At 37.4% G+C, this 22,656-nt stretch overlaps 1 protein-coding gene across 2 annotated transcripts in view; it reads right to left on the bottom strand.

The window, feature by feature from the left end:
• ERCC8 (ERCC excision repair 8, CSA ubiquitin ligase complex subunit) overlaps window positions 1–22,656 on the bottom strand; it is a 32,207-nt gene that overhangs the window by 7,195 nt on the left and 2,356 nt on the right. For both annotated transcript variants that reach the window (XM_026670519.2, XM_087958379.1), the window contains 8 exons: window positions 21,941–22,036; window positions 20,779–20,880; window positions 18,337–18,460; window positions 12,883–12,964; window positions 11,860–11,928; window positions 10,354–10,420; window positions 7,484–7,587; window positions 5,425–5,549 (listed from right to left, as the gene is read on the bottom strand). In XM_026670519.2, coding sequence (XP_026526304.1) covers window positions 5,425–5,549; window positions 7,484–7,587; window positions 10,354–10,420; window positions 11,860–11,928; window positions 12,883–12,964; window positions 18,337–18,460; window positions 20,779–20,880; window positions 21,941–22,036 — 769 coding nt within the window. The remainder of the gene's footprint in view (window positions 1–5,424; window positions 5,550–7,483; window positions 7,588–10,353; window positions 10,421–11,859; window positions 11,929–12,882; window positions 12,965–18,336; window positions 18,461–20,778; window positions 20,881–21,940; window positions 22,037–22,656) is intronic.

The following is a 22,656-nucleotide window of genomic DNA, read 5'->3' as shown; positions in this document are numbered from 1 at the left end:
GAAAGGGTTCTTATAACGCACATCAACTTAGAGCACTTTGGCAATACAAAGGAAGGTTAAAATGCAGCTGCTCTTTCTACAAGTAGTAGCTAAGAAAAGAACAGCATTAGTCAGGAGAGTTTACTAAAGCTTAATAATTTACCATCACACTAAAAAGTGTGGACTAAGGCACACAGCAGAGATAATCCTGCAACTAGTTCTCTTTTATGTACAACAAAAATATTTTAAGAATGTAAAACAGGAGGGGAGCGAAAAGATTAATGAACTGATAAGAGTGCCTTGGTAAACAAATAGCCTGAACTATCAAATTTAAATAAAGAATACTTTAGTCTATATATTTAGCAGAATGGAGAGTAAAATAAAAAGTGGCTATGCAAGCTTGTGCAAAAGTATGTCTGACAGTAGAAAATTATCCTCATCCTATTGTCCCAGTACTATTTTGCTCCTGAGTGCAAGTAAATATTATGCTGGAAAATACTGAAAAACTATTATCTAATGTCTCACGATAATGGGGCATTTGACAGAACAGAGGTCAATTCAGCCTCCCAACCTCCAGAAAAGTCACAGGAACTCCTCTGGAAATGTGGCAGTGTAACCAGAAAGGAATCAAAAAGGTTCAGCATGTACTGTAGTGTGTGTGCTTATGTGTGTTATATGCAATTTGCTTGGTTTTAGGAAGTGAGGCAAACTGTTTCCCTTCTCTAAACCTAAAATGCCTCAAAGTACTACTTTTCTTAACACTGTCAGGCTGTTTTTTATTGAGTTGGTAGACTAAGGAAGTAATTGATTCCTTTCTGGTTACACTGCCACATTTCCAGAGGACTTCCTGTGACTTTGAATTTTTGATTCCTTTCTGGTTACACTGCCACATTTCCAGAGGACTTCCTGTGACTTTGAATTTTTGATTCCTTTCTGGTTACACTGCCACATTTCCAGAGGACTTCCTGTGACTTTGAATTTTTGTCTCCTATCCCTACCCTTAGAACATTGAAAAAGAAAAAAAAAGCTGTAAAAATGGAAGAGTTGTTTGGGGGGAGAGGGAGATGTTAAGAGTTTTCTAAAAATTAAAATTTAGCTATTTTGCTGTGAATGTTCAGTGAAATGATCTTAGTGGATGGGATATTATGAAAGCATAGGGCCTACTCCCTATGGGGTGAGAAATGGTATAGGACACTGGTTCCCAAACTTTTTCAGTCCACTGCCCCCTTGGTGCTACAAACTCATCCACAGTGCCCCCCACCCAGGGATGGGATTCAAATTTCTTAACTGGTTCTGTGGGTGTGGCCTAATTTGTGGGTGTGGCTTGATAGTCATGTGACTGGCTGGGCGTGGCTCGGTGGTCATGTGACTGGCCGGGCGTGGCTTGGTGGTCATGTGACTGGAAAGTGGTCGCTTAATGGCCAGTTGCTTAGCAAATTTATGACTGAACTCTCCAGAGCTATTTGACCTGTTTTTGGAGTTTTGACAGCCATGCACACACACACACACACACACACACTCTCCCTTTTAACCCTGCTTGAGCAGGTGGTTGGACTAGATATCTCATTCACCTTCTCCTCCCTCCCTTTCTTTCTGTCCCTTCCTTCCATCCCCCCTCTTTGTCTATCCCTTTTCTTCCTTTCTCTCTCCCTTTTTCTTTCCCTATTCTTTTTCTTTCTTGTCTCTTCCTTCTCTCTTTCCCTCTCTTTCTCTCTCCCTCCCTCCATATCCCATTCACTTTCTCCTCCCTCCCTCCCTTTCTTTCTCTTTCCCTCTCTTTCTTTCTGTCCCTTCCTTCCATCCTCCCCTTTTTTTGTCTATCCCTTTTCTTCCTCTCTCCCTTTTTCTTTTTTTACTTTGTCTGTTCCTTCTCTTTCTCTCTTTCCCTCTTTCTCTCTCTCTCTCTCTTTCCCCCTCTCTCTATCCCTTCTCTAACCTATCTACCTATTTTCTGCCCAGGCAGGCGTGGCCTAAGCTGTCAAAACCCTGGGCTAATCCTGCATCACCCCATTTCCCCTTTCAGAGACCCTGGCCCTTAATTTCCCCGTTTCCTCCCCCACAACTGCATCTTTCATCGTCCCACAGCCGTGACTTTACCGTCCTCCCACGATTGGCTGCCAGGGAAGGCAAGCCAGGGCTGAGCCATTGTTGTCACTGGGCTCCCTGCCAGCACGTCACCTTTGTCACGAATGCCTGCAGCCTCCACGTGTTTTTTTCGGTGAGGGTAGACTGCAGCCGCACCTAAAAAAACACATGGTTGCTGCAGGCTGTGGCTGGAAAAAAAGATGCGGTGTCTGGATACTTTTTGGAGTGAAAATTACCGACCTCCTGCTTTGCTTGCTCCACTTCTTCAATGTGCCACTGTGGTCATCAGCGATTGTCGTGCATGCGTGCAATGTCGTGCATGCGCAATAAGAACTGGGCAGGGAACAGAAGAGTGGGCAGAGAGGAGTAGGGCTAGCCAGGGGCCCGTTTTACCTGTTTTCCGAACTACTGGGAACAGTAATGAACCAGTAGAATCCTACCCCTGAATTGCGCCCTGCGAGGGGCCCACCTCCAGCACTCTTCTGCTGCCCCCCTTGCCTCTTAGCGCTGCCTGTCATCCCACTGCCCCCCAGGGGGCGGTACCACCCACTTTGGGAACCACTGGTATAGGGCAAGGGTCTTCAAACTTCACAGCTTAAGACTTGTGGACGTCAACTGCCAGAATTCCTCAGCTAACATGACTAGAGGAGGAATTCTGGGAGTTGAAGTCCACAAGTCTTAAAGCTGTGAAGTTTGAAGACCCCTGGTATAGGGTATTCTTTTATCTTGTCCTATTCAGGATATCAATGCCCAGTGCAAGTCACCTAACTATTGTGGATTACAATTGACATCATGTCTAACTACTGATCAGACTATTTTAGGACTGATGGGAAGTATTGTTTAAAATATCTGGAAAACTGGGAAATCAGTTCTGTTGCACATTTACCATTCTGTTGATACTTTAATAGCAGAAATGTTTTCTACTTATAGGTAGTCTTCAACTAACAACCACAACTGGGAGCAGAATCTTGGTCGCTAAGCAAAGCAGTCTGCTTCTCTCAATGACTGCAATCCTGATTCTGTTAAGCAATTTTGTGGAAGGAGTCCCATGTAAGAATGGGGTGCCTAAGGAAGGTGGGGGCAACAGTGGGAGGCTCCACTAAGGAGCTGAAAATCCTTCCTAAAGAAATCCAATACAGCCCGTAAGTGAAGAGTCAGTCATGTACAGCATGCGTCAGTCTTCCCAGAGCCTCCCCTACCCACCTGAGGCATCCTACGCTCCTTTTCTCATCTTGCTGCTTCTCTGCTTGTATTTCAGCTCCTTCTCATCTCTGGGGACTGATTGAAAGAACTGCCTGCCAAAGAATTTTATCTCCCCACTGGGTATGGAAACTCCTTCAATGGGGTGCAGAAATGGAGCTGAAATTTTCAGGATTTCAGCTCCATTTCTGCACTCTGCTGAAAAAGTTCAGCTCTCCTCCATGCATGGAAGGCAACTGTTTTGCTCGGGTGTAAGAACAGAGCTGAAATCTTTGTTTCTGCGCTCTATCAAAGGCGTTCAGTTCCCCTCCATTCATGGAAAGATATTCCTTTGGATGGCTACAGGACTGAGTTCTTGCCCCTCAGCAAGCAGCTCTTTAAGTCAGTTCCTAGAGATAAGAGTGAATCCTCCTGCCAAGTGGCAGCAGCTTGCCGCTGGTTTCCCATTGGGTTTCTATGGAATCTGCAGAGCGGTTTGCAAATGGCGGGCGCACAATTTCAGGGCACTTGGCTGCTAGGGCAAACAGGATGCCAAGCACTCAGATCATGACTATGTAATTGCAGTTCTGATCATATTTTAGGGAAGACATTGAGAAATTGGACCATGCCTGGAGGAAAACAACTAAGATGAGGAACATGAAGAGATATAGTTACAAACTATTGGAGAATAAAATGCTTAGCATGGAGATAAAATGTCTGTGGGAGACATGATAGCTATCTTTCAGGGTCTGAAGGACTGTCATTGTCAGGGGGGAAAAGTACGATAAAGGGTGGCAGCGAATTACATATCTCAGAGTTGGCTATCTGTTACGGTTCTGGCAGTTACTCCAATTAAATCATGAGCCTTGAGCCACGCTCCCAAAACTAAAGATGATCTATTTGAAGGTAACATTCTAATCCAGCACTAATTTGAGTGTAGGCAATTCTGAGATATGTAATTCACTGTCACCCTTTATCCTGCTTTTCCTCCACCCCTCTGTGTGTATCATCCAACGAAAAAACATCCACAGCCAAGTCATCAATCATGCTCTCCAATTAGATTTTTTCATGGCAGAAGCTTCAGCCATCTAATCAGTCTTAGAAGAAAATATGAATGGAATGTACTTTCGATTTCACCGTTGCCTGCTCTTTGAAACTCCCCCCACTTCTTTCTGTTGTCAACTATAAAAAGTGTATACAAAATGTTTTATGAGTTGACAGTCATGTAGAAGATGGGGCAGAATTGTTCAGTTCTAATAATAAATTATTCAATAGATTATATGAAAAGGTGACAGTCTCTCCTTTGTGAAAATTGTTTAAATAGAAGGTGAATGAATTAACATTCCAACTGGAATGGGCAAGGGGTTAGCTAGAAGAGCTCCAAGTTACTTTCCAGCCCTCATAGTCCATGAATTTATATATAAGCTTTCGAGGCATATATGCTTCTGGATTAGAAATACTCTGCTTAAAGGAAGCAACGTTATCTATTTCTACAGCACTTTCCATACAACAGATGTCTACCATACTTTGCGTTATTAAGAAACAGCATAGTTAAGTATAGTTTGACTGTGGTGAATTCGACAGCTGATACATTCTCCAGTACAACCTTTTCCTTTTCTCCTATATGTAATATTCTACAGTATTTGCCTCATACATATGGCTGAACACTAATCCTGCAAATAAGATTCAAGATAGGGAGCACAGTCAAGACATATCCCTGAGTGTCCATATTCTGCCCCAAAACCTGTTCAGACATTACTTAATATACTTTGCAAACCTTTTCCATCAGCTGGTTGTGTTAACTAATGCATGATATTATGAATAGGTTTATTTATATTTTTGAGATAAATGCTTAAGGTCATAGGTATTGCAAATTACAGATTCCTATTGCAGAGCAAGTTCTCTTATAAATATCTCGAGGAGGCTGGAAAGGGAGAGCTTATAAGACTTAAGTGCAGGCTAGTAAGGTAATAGTTTTTTAATTTAAATTTTATAGTCAACATTCAATATGCTGAATCCTGTTAATTACCACAAGAAACAGGTCTAAATATGCTGAGTTCTTTTAAAAATTTCATTATGTTTCCATTCCATTATTTCCCTAGTGTTCTCTTCCTCAAATTCGCACCAAGATTGTTTTGAAAGATTGGAGATATAAACAATTTCTAAGCACATATTTCTTACCAGTGTGTTCTCTCCAGTTGAACTATTCCAGAGTCTCATGCGATCATCTGTACCAATTGTCAAAAGGTAAAGCCCATCACTGGTAAAACATAAGCCATTGACTCTTCCATTATGGGCAGTATTTACTATAAAGAAAATATGCAAGATTTGAAATTCTGTATGGCAACATATAGAGTCTGGTATTACAAAAGAATTATTATATCATGAAAACATTTTGTTTTGAAATTTTAAAAATTATATCAAAATATCCTATTATATAACATTTATTATGGAAAAGTTAAGTACTGTATTTAAGGATTTACTGGTAGCATTATTAGAATAATATCTACATTGGGACACCAATGTCATTTTATTTTCCTTTTTGAAAGGAAAAGGATCAAGTTAAAAAAAAAAAGCAATGCTAGATGAAATATATGATTGAGCAATTTATTAAATAGCAGCCAATATTTTTAATTTCAGTTCTTTTATTATGGAATGTGGCATCCAAATTTTTACTGTCAAGAAAAAGATATTTACATCATCTTATTTTTCTTCTGCTAATACCACTTTTAATGGCTATTCTTTAGCTAGATCTGTGCCTAAAAGAAGTTCCATCCAGGTGTGGGATACTGGGGGTTCGCAGGAGTTCGTGAGAGTCCCTATCTAAGATTCTGTGCAGTTCAGAGAATCCCTAAATCTCACTCCTAGCTGGCCCCGCCCCTGCCCCCCCCAGAAGTCCCCACGCAGTCCATTTTGGATGCAGCTAAGTGCAGGGCGTGCATGGAGGCTTGGGGAGGGCAAAAAGCAGGCCTCCTGGAAGTTCAGGAAGGCTGGAAATGGGCCGTTTCCGGCTTCCAGAGAGCCTCCGTAACCTGGGGAGGCCATTTTCGCCCTCCTGGAGGCTCGAGGAAAGCCTCCAGAGCCAGGGGAGGGCAAAAACACCCCCCGCTGCCGCCATGGTGCAGGAGGCCAATTAGGCCATGCCCATCATGGCCATGCCCACCCAGCAACCAGGCAGAGAATCCTTTGCTAAAACTTTTGAAGCCCACCCCTGGTTCCACCTGGGTGCACTTGCAGTAAAAATGGAGTAATGGCTGGTGTCAGGTGCCAGCAACCAGATCCACAGGTGTAAGCTTCAAGCCAACTACTTCATTATATTCTGCCTATTATATAGGAGTTTCTTCAGACTATGAGTCTTTGCCTGGGAACAGACAGACAAGGCTCTATGAAGTTTAAGGGACGATCATTTCTAGATCTCTTGTAACCTGGGCCATTGATAGTTACATTAATGACTCCTCGCTTGAGTAGTTGCAACACGTGGAATCGTGGAATGCCAGGGTTGGGAGGCATTTTGGAGATCATCTGGTTTAGCTCCATGACCAATGCAGTTTTTCTCTGCAGTAAAACTAAGGGCAGCTTATTGTTCCCTTGCTCATTAACACTAATATGCTTGAATATTTTTTCTGAAGTAAGATGAAGTTATATCACCTTAATTTCATAGAGTCATGTATATATTCTCCTGACATATTTACTAGCATGCCACACCATAGAAGAGGAGGGGGGAGCAGAAAGACATTTCATTATTATTCCCCAATTAAAATTAATGAGTTAAGACTAGAGAAAGCTACTTGCATCCTAGGAGAGATATGAAGATGAACAGGATTCCTATAATCCTGGATTATTTTTGTAGGTAACAACATGGAGTTAAACCAGCAGGTTTAATCCCTTTAAAATTCTGAAGTTTCAGTGTGGGAGATTTCAACAGATCGTTTATTTCAACACAATTGTCTGAATCATTCTAAATTACTAGCAATCCTAATTACGGATTTAAAACAACTAAGAAAAAAAACTTTTTTGGGGTTGAGTTATAGTCTTTTGGGGGAATATATAATATTTTGCTATCATATGCTAACCATGGGTAAGACAAAAGATAGTGTTTAAAAAAAAGGTCATGAAATATTTTATATAGCATTTAGTCTTAACACTGTCATCTATCCTGGGCTATATAATAGCATGGTTCCCTTTTAATATGAACTTATATTAGAATAAACCTGTAATATTGATATATGAAATATATTACTTGCTTCAGAAGCTGCTTTTGACTTCTCCCCATTATGTGGATCGAGAGTGAATAAACAGGCAGATGCTCTCCTTACATCCCACAATTTCACTCTACTGTCAGCACTAAAAGAAAAACAAAACTCTCAGGTGATTTATGAGCAACACAAATGAACTTTCAACAGTTTCATAATGATTATTTTATTTTCAATTATTTTTTTCTTAACTTGGATATATTTATGGTTTTTATAAATGCAGAAAATGACCTCCGACAGTTTCTTTTGGAACCACATTCTAATTATCCCCACCCCACCCCAAGATATTCTGAAAACAAACTCTAAAACTTTCCCCTCAAAACCACTGCTGACTCCAGTAATCTTCAACCCTCATCTGTGATCACATGACTATATTTCAATAATTTGGCAACTGGCTTGTATTATGACCAATCCCACAGGCACATGACTGCAGCTGTGATTATTTTTTTGCTAGTTTCCACTGCTTTTTGTTGGGAAAATAGATTTCTTAATGTACACCGATTCAGTCTTATAATCACGATTTACTTAACGACCGCTATAAAAATGGTTGAAGGATTGGGTCTGGTTATGTGAGTGCCTCTGTTTATGACCCCAATGATGTACAACTGAAATTCCAATCCCAACGATGATCATAAGTCAAGGATTTTGTGTATAAGAACCACGGTGGCACAGTGGTTAGACTGCAGTATTGCAGGCTACTTCTGCTGACTGCCACTGACTGCAATTTGGCAGTTCGAATCTCACCAGGTTCAAGGTTGATTCAGCCTTCCAAGGTGGGTAAAATGAGGACCTTGACTGTTGGGGGAAATATGCTGACTCTGTAAACTGCTTAGAGAGGGCTGTAAAGCGGTATGTAAGTCTAAGTGCTATTGCTATTTTAAACTCTTATGAAAGTCAACAAAAATCAGTTATTCTGAAAGGTAAGACTTGTCTTTTTTAATTTTAAAAAATAATTTTATTGATTGAATTATTAAAACATTGGACACGGTGGATCATCCTGGCATTCATTTTTGCCATACATACTATAGTATAGTATATGATACATATCTTATATACATTTATACAGTTAACTTATATCCAATGGGTAAGACTTGTCTTCTTAATGGCTTTTAAAAATCTTAGTATCTACCCAAACCATCAAGTTAGGTGTGAGGAAAGTCTTAGTTTACTTCAGGACTTTTAACATATTCCTAAGTGTGCTTTTTAAAAACAGTAATTTTATTAAAATTGTAACTACAATGATAAATAATATAAAATATAAAAAGTAAAAGTAGAAGATGAAGATGAAGAAAAATAGAAAAGTATTGAAAAGAAAAATAATCAAGAAAAGGAAAAGAAATATATAAAGAAATGACTTTCCCTTCATCACAAGTATAGAGTTTTAGTAACTTATCATGTCTAAAAATAGAAATATTTGCTTCCCATATTTCATCTCTCATCTATAAATGAATCCTTAAACCTTGTTGTTCAGCCCTAGGCAGCAAAAGTCCATTAAGGGTTACCAGAGATAACATATCTACTTTAACCTTGATCAGATAAACCAACTTTATGTTCTTTCATCTTAAAGTTTAGTCCCTTCAAATGTCCTAAAATAAATTTCTTTTCATTTTTTTTCTTTGTCCCTTTTTACAAAATTCTTGAAAGCTTTAACCAGCCTCTTCTGTGAATCCAATATAGGAAGCGTATGCAGGTAACTCACTTGGGTTTGTTATTTATTTTAATGTTATTTTAATTATGAAGGCCTAAGTCAGTTTCTTTTGTTATGTCCAACGAACCATTTTTCCCATATCATTCTTAAAGCTTTTCATTAATTCCACTTTCAAATCTGTCTCAATTTTGTCTTGTTCCACTTCAATAACATCTTTGAAACAAAGTATATCTATAGAGGCTCTTAAAATTAACTCCTGGGCCCATTATTCAAAAATATCTTTTAGTATGTCCAAAGTTGATATTTTGCTACATTCTATATTAAGAAGTTAAATTTAAATGTTATTCACCTTTAACTGTGATCTTTAGATCCTTTTAATTCCCTCTAGTGCCCAACCTTCAAAGTCCCCTCCCTTCTGTATTTTTTAAAGAACTCAAAAGTATTTTCCCATAGGATCCTCATAATTCTAAAACCCTTTGTTTGTAACTATTTCTTTTGCTAAGTTTTGAAGGAAAGTCACTGGTGCCCTAAACCTTGAAGATGCAAAGATTCCTAATAGTTGAAAAGCAGCTGACAAGCAATTTCCTAAAGTGATTAGAAAAGAAAGTATGTGGGGACTTCCTGTGAATGCCATGTGTAGTTGATATCCTTGTAGTAGCAGGACCACATTTGCAAGAATTGTGGTGGATGCAGGAGCCAGGCTTTTAAAATCTCTCTGGAGGAAGAATAGAGTAGAGTAGAGTAGAGTAGAGTAGAGTATAGAGTAGAGTAGAGTAGAACAGAATAACCTTTATTGTCATTGCATTCCACAAATATAATGCCCCAAACCACATCACAATCACACTACAGAGTATTTAAAAATTAAATTTCAGCATGCCAAGACTTATATTCATGATTTAAAAGTATTTCTCTGCTTTTTTTTTTTTTATAACAACCTAGGAAATGATGCCAACCTGGGCATTTAAGGCCAGAGGTAGAGGACATGGTGGCATGAAGTGATAATTACATAAATGCCATGACTTATATACTTGACACAGGTGATTTAAGGTAGCATGCAATCAGGACAGTTGCATGATTATGTCATTGTGTAATTTGTGCAAGACGTCATTGCACTTTGTATGGATGCAATGTCAAAGAAATTTAGAATAGGTTTTTAAAATACTGACTGACTTTAATAAACACTGCTTTAGTTTATTGGATTTTTTTTACCTTCCAGTTGCTAAAATAAATTCATAACGTGGTGACCAAGATACTGCTAGAATTTCTTGAGTGTGACCTAAAAATACAAAAGCATAATAATATTTTTGGTTTATTAAGACAGGTTTACATTGTTTTCTATTATTCTCCTATTACATAAATTATAGTGCAAAATTTTGTAGACTTTAATACTATTGTATATTAAAAAAGAATAGTAACCTAAATTTGCAGTTTTGTAACAAAATGAAAACTTTGTAAATTGAAAGGCTCATGCAAAAATAGAAATAACTTCAATTTTAAATTAACATGTATAAACTAACTACATAAACACTAATTCTGATAGAGATCCAGCATCAAGTATCACTCATCAGTTTATAAGAATAACTAGACCACAGAATATGCACTGTAAAACATCATGTTACGTTATATATCAACATAAATTCAGATGTAATTCTGGTAATGGAGGAAAAGTAGAATTTGTGATAACATGTATAGGTACAGCAGAATGAAAAGGTATAGTTATAAGAAATTAAAAGGAACTATGCCATTACAGGCTGAAGATGCAACAATTTCCAATGTTAACAGGATTTTATAAGATTGGCATCAGTAGTGGGATTCAATTTTTTTTACTACCGGTTCTGTGGGAGGGGCTTGGCGGGCATAACAGGGGAAGGATACTGTAAAATCTCCAGTCAGGGGTGATATTTGCTGGTTCTCCGAACTACACAAAATTTCCGCTACCAGTTCTCCAGAACTGGTCAGAACCTGCTGAATACCCCCTCTGATTGGCATCCAAAATGGCATTTCTTACTTATAACCTGAAACAATACAGGTAAATTATATAGCTCAAGATTCTAAATCTACTCCATAATTTATTACATCTGAATTCTTGCCAGCTATCAAGCTGTCACTTTTCACACCACAGATTCTAAGCTGATACCAGAAGGTAGATACCAGATAAGATACCTGAGATAATACAGAAAGGTCACTAAATAATAACTGTAAACTCCTTGGCGATGGTGAATGGGAACAGGGCAGGACAAAGGGCAGAAATAAAGAAAAAGAGTCCCACTAGAGAAATCGCTCCCTGCTCATTACTTGTTTTCTGGAATAAAAATATTGTTTCATGGCTTACCTGAATTAGTTTACAATTAAAAATATAATTTTAATTTTAATTGACCAGGTGTAATCTAAAGCACTTGGACAAATATTACTAAGACAGTTTCTCAACTTGCTTAGAAAGCTACAAGTTTATGTCTCAATGATATAAAGCTCAAAGAGTCCAGCTTAAGTAGACATCAGCATTTTTTATAATTATCAATAATATATCTTCAGGCTAACAAGATCAGAAAAATGTTAAGGAAGAAAGACCTTCTCACTGTGTTTCTTTGACAACTGGCACTAAACACATCTGTCCTATTACTTACAAAGAAAATATTGTTCAGTGCAGTTCTTTACACAGTGTGGTATACTCAAAGTAGTTATTGTCTAATATTTATGTTTCAGAGTAAGAAATACCCTGCAGAATGTGAGAACAAGATCCAGACTTGAAGTCACAAAGCTGTACTTTGGAGCTTTTGGTACCAACTGTAACAGAAAAAGACAAAAACACATTACAGAAAACAAACATAAGCAGTGCATGTTGATATAAAAAGATATACAAAATGCTGCTATAAAAATATACAAATAGATAGCAGTTTTAATATCTTTAAACTTCACATAGGTTCATTAGAGAATTACTTTTCGGATAATTACATTTTACATTAGCACACAGCATCTTTTTCATAAACAAGAACAAGAAAGATATTATACCTTTTATAAAAAGGGAGTATGTATATTATAATAAAGGAAAAATTTATGCAGTATGTGTAGAGCAAAACTGTATATACATCATCCTTTGCAGCTTCAATTGGATAGTCCTTAATGCTGATATAATACTTTCCTTATTCATGAGATGCTCTCGTTTTCTAACAACTCAAAATTTAGCCACAATGCCTGGTAAACCATGTTAATTAGTGGCGTAAGTTCATTGAAACATAATTTAAATCACCCTATTTTGACTAAGTAAGTAATGTGAACTATGAATACTCTTAAAAATATGGTGATGGAGGTGAGAGAAATGATAGAAGAGTCAGATATGTGGCCCCTTCATGCAACAAATATTTTTATTTAAAAAAAATTTATTTTAAAATTATTATTTGCTATGCCTAAGTATCAGACTGGCCAAGAAATATTTTAACAGTACAATTTGTGCATGTTTATTAAAAAAAGCCCCAATGTGTTCACAAAAGCATGATAAATATCTAGAACATACATTACACAATAAGGTTATGTACTATTCAAATATTCTTTCTCAAGTTTGTAGAGGTCAATAATTATAAACAGAAACCAACAACAGCCCTACTGAAATTATGCCGCACATTTGTAACTCTAAATTATGGTATGTTACAATCTTGAATATAGAAACAAATTATTTTAAAAAATGAAAGACAGTTAAAATATGATTGTTATATTCAAAATATATTTAAAATTAATGCAAACCTGCAATTAAGCAATGTCTTGTAGCAACAGGAGACATATGATGGCTATATACTGTCCCATCAAAATAAAATTCATCAGCAGGCTGTTAATTAAAAAACAATACATTATTAAATACTCAGACCAATTCAAATCTTAACCAGAAGCAATAGACAATAGTTATTATTTATAACACATTAGCAAATGTAAAATAGTGCTATGTTTTAATTCTGCATATACCATCAATATAATACAAAGATACATGTACTTATAATTACAAAATAAACAGCTTCTACTTCAACATTTTTAATCCTGTTTTCAGGATTACAAAGAAAAAAACCTCCATACCATTCTACATTTATATTATGTTTAGCCCCCACTTTCATCTTACAGTTACTTTTTCTATTTTTCTATATTTTATATTTTCATAAATTTTTACATTTTATAATTTTTATGTTTATATTTTTCATAATTGTCAGTTATAAAATGATTAAATTTCAGTATTATTAATATTTGCAAAATTGAATTTTAAATTTTAAACACCTGTTATTTTACGTAAGACATTAAATAATATTCATACAAACTTGTGCATTAAATAACATTGTAGTAAAATAATTTATTACTTTCTATTACCATTTTAATGCAATCTTTGATCATGGTGCCCTTTAACCATAGATACATTTATCTGGCTTTAAAGTTGATAGGTTCAATTGAAAATCCAAGTGATTTCTTGCTTTTGTGAGGAAACAATGGCTGCATGAAATGGATTCAACTTGATGCAACACTGAAAATGCAGTAACATTTTCTCAACAATTTTAAAGAGGTAGAAGATATCCCCATAGTCTCTGAAGTTAAAGATATCTACCTTAAGATCTGCTTTGAATTGTCATTGCAACATAATTCTAAAATTTCCCTTTAATTTATAATTTCTACATTATATACATTTACTTTGAATGGATTCATCATGTATCCCATTTCTCTCTTTCTCCCCCCCTCCCTTTTCCCCACAATAGCTACCCCTTCTCAAAGTAGTTCCATCCTTTTTTGTTTCCTCCTTTTTTGCAAAGAGGAAGATGAATGTGTATAGTTTGTACATGTTGAGGAGACCGATTTACATGGTTAATGTGGCCATTTTATAAATTACTAATTATTAATTAAATTAATTAGGAGTTATTAATTCAAGTAATGTAATCTATACAGGCATGATATTCCAATCTGAAAAAAAAATCGGGGCCGGCCAAAAGAGACCCCCCCCACCGCGCGCCAAGAAATTGCTGCCCAGCTCCCTTTTCCTGCTGCTCAGCGGCCTCCGCTCGCACCGCCCGCCCGCCCGGGCTCCACTCGCACCGCCCGCCCGGGCTCCGCTCAGGTATCCGGCTGGGGCTGTCAGGAGTTGCTACCGCCGGCGCGGCTCTGCGCGGCTCCAGTCCCGCGTTGCCTCGGGAAGGGAAAGGCAAAACCAGGAGCCGCTGCTGCCGTTGCAAAGCGCCGCCACGGCTCTTCCTTTTGCCTTTCCCTTCCTGAGGCAACGCGGGACTGAGCCACGCAGAGCCGCGCCAGCGGTAGCAACTCCTGACTCGGGGCCTCCGAGGGGAGGGGAAGGAGGAGAAGAAGGGCGGGGGGAAAGGGGGGGGCGATTCCCCAAAAAATCGGAATTCCGATTTTAATCGGAAGAATATCATGTCTGTCTATATTTTCAGCCATCTTGTGCCCTTTTCTGGAATGTGACTTCTTGCAGATACATACTATGTGTGTAAATATATATCATGCACAGATATATAGGCATGCCCAAATTTATTGTATAATATATGACTTCTAGACGGGTAAGGTATCTGGGGTCTTCCAGATATAATCTGTCTTTGAAATAGCATGAACCATTCCAAGAATGCATGGATTAACCAACTCTAGGAGAAAAACAAAAAATTTCAAGAACCCACTCTATTTGCATATCCCCAGATTATACTGGCAACATCAAACAATTCAATGAATCTTGTAAAACATAAATTCTAAAAATATATACCCGTGTCTCTAAAATGTGCAGTTTCTCTTTGGTTTGTAAGTTCCAACTACTATTACCTACTTGGCAAGATTATGTCAAACTACAAATAATGAAAATGTTTAAATGACATACTAAACATGCTGTGCCAAACCAGGCAGTTATTGATGTACAAATAAGACTCAGTAATTCCTCTGTAAAACTGTTTCTGAGTTGACGCAAGAAGAACACTCTTGGTTACACCTGTTTAATGTTTCTAATGTTAGGTGTCCATTTCAAGTCCTTGGAGAGAATGGAACTTAGAAACTTCAAGGTCTCTACTATTGATACTGTGTTGCCTAATATTGTAAGAGGTGGTAGAATAGGAGAGCTTCTTCTAAAATCTGTTATCATCTCTAGAGTTTTAAGAGTGTTCAGCTCCAGACTGTTCTGGCTGCACCACAGAGCCAGTAGATCTACCTCTTGTCTATATGCAACTCATCATCATCATCTTGAATGAGACGAATGACTGTTGTATCACTTACAAACTTCAGCACTTTAACAAAGGGATCCTTCGAGATGAAGTCATTGGTATATAGAGAGAAAAGTAATGGAGGGAGAACACAGCCCTGGGGGGCTCCTGTGCTAATTGAATGGGTGTTCTATGTGATTTTCTCTAGTTTCACTTGCTGCTTCAAATTTGTTAGAAAGCTTATAATCCATCTATAAGTATGGTTAGGACCATCAGGCACAACTAGCTGAGTCAGTTTGTAGAAGAGAATTTCAGGAATAATGATGTTGAACACTGTGCTGAAGTAGAAAAAGGACCTTTACGTAGTTCTATCATCTGCACCTCTATAACTGTCTGGTTTGGTTCTGCAACCCAACAGGACAGACACAGATTTCAGAGGATAATTAGGACTGCAGAAAAAACAATTACTACCAACCTGCCTTCCATCAAGGACCTGTATACTGCACGAGTCAAAACGAGGGCTGTGAAAATATTTACAGACCCCCTCACATCCCGGACATGAACTGTTTCAACTCCTTCCCTCAAAACGACACTATAGAGCAGTGGTTTCCAAACTTTTTCAGTCCACCACCCCCTTGGTGCTACAAACTCATCCTCAGTGCCTCCCAGCCAGGGGTGGGATAAAAATTTCTTAACTGGTTCTGTGGGTGTGGCCTAATTTGTGGGTGTGGCTTGCTGGTCATGTGACTGGCAAACCAAATACAAGTGGTCCTCGCTTAATGGCCAGTTGCTTAGCAAGTGTTCTAATTTATGACTAACCTTCCCAGACCTGTTTTTGGAGTTTTGACAGCCATGCATGTGTGCGCACACACACTCCCTTCTAACCCTACTGGAGCATTCACTTTCTCCTTCTTCTATCTCCCCCTCTTTCTTTGTCTATCCCTTTTCTTCCTTTCTCTCTCCCTTTTTCTTTCCTTTTTTTTTCTTGTCTCTTCCTTCTCTTTCTCTCTCCCTCCATATCCCATTCACTTTCTCCTCCCTCCCTCCCTCTTTCTTTCTCTCTGGACTGCAGCCACACCTAAAAAAACATGTGGTGGCTGGAGGCTTTTTGCAATGAAAATTACCGACCACTGGCTTTGCTTGTTCTACTTCTCCAATGCGCCGCTGCAGCCGCATTCCAGGTGCTGGCCCCACAGGTCCACTCCACTGAACCCGCTGCACCAGAGGGACTTGCCCAAGCAAGTCTGAGCGGAGTGCTGCAGTAGTCAATGGGGTGAACCTGCATGGCCGGCGCCTAGAACGCGGTGGCGGTGGTGCATTGGAGAAGAAGAGCAAAGTTGAAGGGCAGTAATGTCCTCTGCAAAAAGCCTCCAGATGCCGCTTGATTTTTTTGGTGCGGCTGGAAAAAAAGACGCAGCGTCTGGATGCTTGTTGGAGCAAAAACTATCGACCTTCAGCTTTGCTTCTCCGCCTCTCCAATGCGCCGCTGTGGCCGTCAGCGATTGTCACGCATGCACAATAAGGACTGACTGGGCAGGGAATGGAGGAGTGGGCAGAGAGGAGCAGGGCCAGCCAGGGGCCCGTTTTACCGGTTTTCCAAATTACTGGGAACGGTAATGAACCAGTAGAATCCCACCCCTGAATTGCGCCCTGCGAGGGGCCCACCTCCAGCACTCCTCTGCCACCCCTCTCACCTCTTGTCGCCCCCCTAAGCCATCCCACCACCGCCCACTTTGGGAACCACTGCTATAGAGCACTGCACATCAGAACAACTAAACACAAGAACAGTTTTTACCCAAACGCCGTCACTCTACTAAAAAAATAATTTCCTCAACACTGTCCAACTATTTACAAAGTCTGCACTACTATTACTATTAATCTTCTCAACACTCCTTATTGCCCATCCCCTCCCACTTGTGACTGTATGACTGTAACTTTGTCGCTTGTATCCATACGATCTATATTGACTGTTTCCTAGTATCATTTTATTGTACCCTATGACTATTATTAAGTGTTGTACCTTATGATTCTTGACTCTTGACGAATGTATCCTTTATGTATACCAAGAGCATTTGCACCAAGACAGATTCCTTGTGTGTCCAATCACACTTGGCCAATAAAGAATTCTATTCTTTGGTGATTCAAAATGTTGTAAGATGTAATGCAGTGTCATACTGATAGCATCATCTGCTGAGCTATTTGCATGATAGGCAAATTGCAGCAGATATGTGATGGCTTTCAGATGGGCCAACACTAACCTTTCGAAGGTTTTCATAACTATGGATGTCAGATCCCTGGTCTGTAGTCATTCAACTTTTTGATGGTGGGTTTCTTGGGCACCAGAATGATAGTAGGGCGTTAGGGATAACCAATGAGACTGATTTGATGCCAAACATGTTATTGAGAATATTATTTTTTAAAAGTATTTATTTTAAAAATAGCAGGAATATTTTAGCTGACTACTACAAAGTTGACCGGGATATCACCCCAGATATCTGTTCCACAGCAACCTTGACTCTCCTTGGTTTGCAGAATCATATATAATAGAAGAGTAAATTATTCAGTTTCACCAAATGTGGCATGTTGCATGGACATTTTCTCTAAGCTCATTCAACACAATGAGCCAAAATGTAGTTTGTGGTTTTAACTTACCATGCTTGTTATCTTAGCTATTATAGTTTGTAAACTACAATTTAATGTGAGGAACCCTGCTTTAATAAACAATGGTTATATAATCTATGATTTACCGCAATGTTATTGTTAAGCATGTGTCTGACATTTACAAGTAATATAACTTATTAATTTAAAAGCTACTTTTCCATGATCAACTATTTAACTTTCCATATCAAGTACAGAGTCTTTGCTGACCTGTGATCCTACATCAACTCTTGAGACTAATCATACATTAGCCTTGATTGTATTGTGTGTTCATTTAAGTTGCTTTACAAAAATCAGCCAATCCCTTATAAAAACAAGGATGTGTTAAAATACTACTGATTCTCCTTCATATAAATTATTAAAGAAAACTTACCTGTAAAGTATTTGTATCCCATATTTTCAGTGTTTTATCAAATGAACTTGAAGTAAACATGCCAGTATCATGAGGATACCATTGAACAGTCTCTACGCTGTATTTATGAACACCAGGGTGGTTCCTATAACGCAGTTATAGAAAAGTAAAATTGACAAGGATGATTTTCTGTAATAATGCTCAGCAAATCTGAATATGTTAATTCTTTCAAAACCTAAGTAGCAAACCCCTTGCAGGAAGAGCTAATATCAGTTCAAACTGGAAAGAAAGAATAAAACAGCTCAAATACTATACTCACTGTAATTCTACCTTGGTTTACTTTAATGTAATAGAGCAGAACCTAAGCTAGCTCTGCCACCTACTGGGTAAATCACATAATTAAAAAAAGGTACAAAAATACAAAAGCCTTCCAAAGAAGATCTTCAAGAAGGCCGTCTCTCTTAACCAGCAGTTTTCAATCAGCTTCACCTCACAGCACACATTACAAAGATAGGACTTCCAGGCCTTGAAACTGGAAATGCTATGGCATCAAAAAAAGAATAGAGGCAGTCCTGCTGGTGATGTCATAGAGGTAGGTTTCTAGCTGAGGTGGCATATGTGCAAACCTGTTGTGGCACACCAATGTGTTGCAGCACAATAGCTGATAACCAAACTTTGCTCTAAATCAAAGTGTACAAAATTAGGAGCCATTAGGGCAAACTTGGATGCAATGGATCAATGCAGATGAGAGCAAAGTTTATTGCTCTGTACTAGCTCTGAAGCAAAGAAATGTTCTAAATATATTAAAAGAAACATAAATATTGTTTTCTTTACTGGCTCTCTATGGATTACAAAAATAAAACATATGTTAAATCCTGCAAAAAAAAACCCGTACATGATAAAAGCCTGGAGACAATGTTTGGTAAGATTCTAGGATCACTACCCTGTTACTCTCAGAATCTAGTGACTTTCACATGGTTTGACATGATGATGATGATGTGCCATCTAGTTGGTGTTAACTTTTAATAATCACATAGCTAAGATGTTTTTCATGACAACTACATTAGTATTCCTGCCTCCCATATTCTATGTGAGTGAATTGGCTGGAGGGAGATTGGCTGATTTAAAGTTGCAAGCCAAAGCATCAAGGTTAGAGAAGACTGCCACAAGTATAATTTATTGCTCCAAGAGAAACAGAAGCTACTGTGGGAAGATAAAACAAAGTATAATAAAACAAAGTATAATAAACTTTCTCTCCTGCTTTTTAAATTTATTTGCCTGTGAGAATTTATTTTTCTTAAGTTTCCCCCCCAGTTTATTGTATACTAGTTTTGTATCTCTACCTCAAAATGACAGGAAAACTATACCACCAATTTTGGCAGTTCTTTCCAGAGATTGCAGAAAATGATTCAGGGATGATTACTTGACTTTCCATGACATCAGACTGGCAATCCTTTCCATCAGAACATCAGATTGCTTTATGCCAACCTTCACCTGAACTCAGATGAGTCTGCACAAGTTACCAAAATGCCTTTGTTTTTATACTGTTTAGGACAAACTGTATATCTGAATAATCAAAAACTGTAAAAGGTAGTCCTTGACTTAAAATAGGGCATTTATTAACCATTCAAAGTTACAACGGCACTGAAAAAAGTGAGTTATGATCATCTTTCACACTTGTAACCGTTGCAGCACCCCCATGGTCTTGTGATGAATATTCAGATGCTTGGCCACTGACTCATATTTATGACGGTTGCAGTGTCCTGGATCATGTGATCACCTTTTGAGACTGTCTGACAAGCAAAGTCAATGGAGAAGCCAGATTCACTTAACAACCATATTACTAATTTAATTGCAGTGATTCACTTAACAACTGTGACAAGAGAGGTTGTAAAATGGGGCAAAACTCACTTAACAAATGTTTTACTTAGGAACATAAATGTTGGGCTGAATTATGATCACAACTTGAGGACTACATGTAATGGTGACATGTGGGAAATAGTTGTTTCAAGTTTCCTATTACAATAATCACACCCTTACATTTAAATTTTTTATATATGCATTGCATTCCTTGCTTTGTCTATGTGCCTCCATTTTATATAACTAATTTCCTTTGGAACTTTGAACTGGATTTAAACCAATCTTGCAACTTAATGACAACTACAAAGAATTTCAGTTTTTCCCCCTAAATGTTTAAGTAGGAGTTAAAAAATGAAATAAAAAAACTGTAAATTTGGTCTGTCAAACAACCCATAAAGGACAGCTAAAGATCAATCTTGTTGACCTTGGTACAAGATCATACTATTAGAAATACATGCTGACTATGCTATAGCACAAACTGTGCTAACAATAGTTTCTTAAATAATGTTTCATTTATTTTGTTGACAAAATATGAGTTAGCAGTGAACTATAAACATGTAATGTAGGTAACATATTCATAAAAAGTTTTTTACGTATACACACCTTCCCACAGAACAAATCACTTTACAGGTATAGCATGGTGTTCTGTTGAAGTTCTCAAGGTCATACAATACAATAGTACCATCAGAACCACCTGATAACATACTGTAAGAAAACAAGTTATGAATCAATTCAGATGTTGTAAGCTTTACTCCTCCCCACCAAACATATAATGTTATCTTTTAAAAATTGTTGAAAATTACTTTTTTACTATATTCTAAATACTAGAATACTAGAACATTTTAATTAATATAAAATTAATATATATTATTTTTGATATATAATAATATATATTCATTTCAACTTGATTTCTTGTTTTAGAATACCATTTTATGTGCTATGTCAACTCCCCTCCAAATAAAAAATATTTAGACTGAAATATCTGAATAATGATTTTATAATAAAGTGTTCTTGATATAGTTTGAAAGTTGTTTTAAAACAAAACAATTTTTTAAGAAATTTTTATTCAGATATCTGCAAATATTTTAAGGCACAACACAATTTTTCACACTTGTCATGTTCACATGACATGCTAAAACAGTGAATCGGGTAAAGAAATTATGGGTGTACTACATCCCTGCCCAGAACTGCTCCGGGGCCAATCCTATGCAGACCTTTATCTTCGTTTCAGGTTTACGTAAGCCTTGATGTTCTGTCCAAATATGGAGTAGCAGTTATTTCCATTAAATTGACTGTCTCTCTGGTTTGGAAATGGCTCGGTTAATGCTTATTTTGTTATCTGCCCAGATTCCATTTTCACTAGCCAGACAAAAAACTAACCACAACTAATTTTGTATTGATCCTTCTAGGTGTTGGCACATACCCATACAGTAAGTAATAAATAAGCTACCAACACAAGAATGCTTAGAAAATGCACCCAGGGCTGTTTGAGGGGAACATATGGGATTAATCAAAAGGACCTCTGAACAAAAGTAGTAGCAATAACACTTAGACTTACATACCACTTCATAGTGTGTGTTGTGTGTGTGTACACACACACACACACACACCGAAACAAAATAAATATATAAGATATCATGGATTCATGAAATTTAAGAAAATACTTCTAATGAAAAAAAAAGTTAGCATGAATTTAAAAATGCAAATATTTTCAAATTTGTTCAGTAAAATACATTTCATTACAAAGCATAATAAATATACATACTATCGATTTTCAACAGGTTCAATATCCAAGGTATTAATTCCACTTCCATGAATTCTTTCAACATCTTTGTTCTTATTTAACTCCAAGCTTAATACCCTTTAAAAAAGGAAGTATTGTAAACAAAATTAAAATTATATAATATTTGTTATTGAAATGCCATCAAATTCTTCAATCCACTACATTGACCAAGGTTCTATCTGTATTGATGGAGGAAATAGCATATTACACATACTAATATGTATCTGAAATTTATATGAATTAAACAGTTAAATATTTGTCATTTTAATACTTGTAAATCAAATGTGGAAATAACAGACAAAAAAGAATAAAGAAGATTATATTTTACAATTATGTCAATGTCATTTGAGGAATAAATGAATAAGTAACAATATGCCATTATATGTGGAATGGCTATCAACATGCAGAGTGTAATATGCAATACATTTATGGAATTACAGATTTTTAGTATAGGTAGAAATCCACACTTACACAAAAGAGGTCAACCCTATAATTTCAAAGGATGCTTGGACTGTCATTCCTATTACTATTTTTACAGAATACATTATTTAGAAAATAGTTCTCAATAACTACAATATCAATTTCTTTCAAAGTAAATTGCAATCCTAGATGCATTTGCTAGTTTTGGTCATTCAATGATTGAGAATTACAAGCATATTGTATTTCTATTTGTGAGCTGCACCATTATGGTGCACCAT

This window comes from Notechis scutatus, chromosome 2, assembly GCF_049901735.1.
Source record: "Notechis scutatus isolate UNSWTSFEM ecotype Mainland chromosome 2, rNotScu1.2, whole genome shotgun sequence".
In the NCBI taxonomy this organism is placed as follows: domain Eukaryota; kingdom Metazoa; phylum Chordata; class Lepidosauria; order Squamata; family Elapidae; genus Notechis; species Notechis scutatus.
This window is presented reverse-complemented; position numbering and strand designations above follow the sequence as displayed.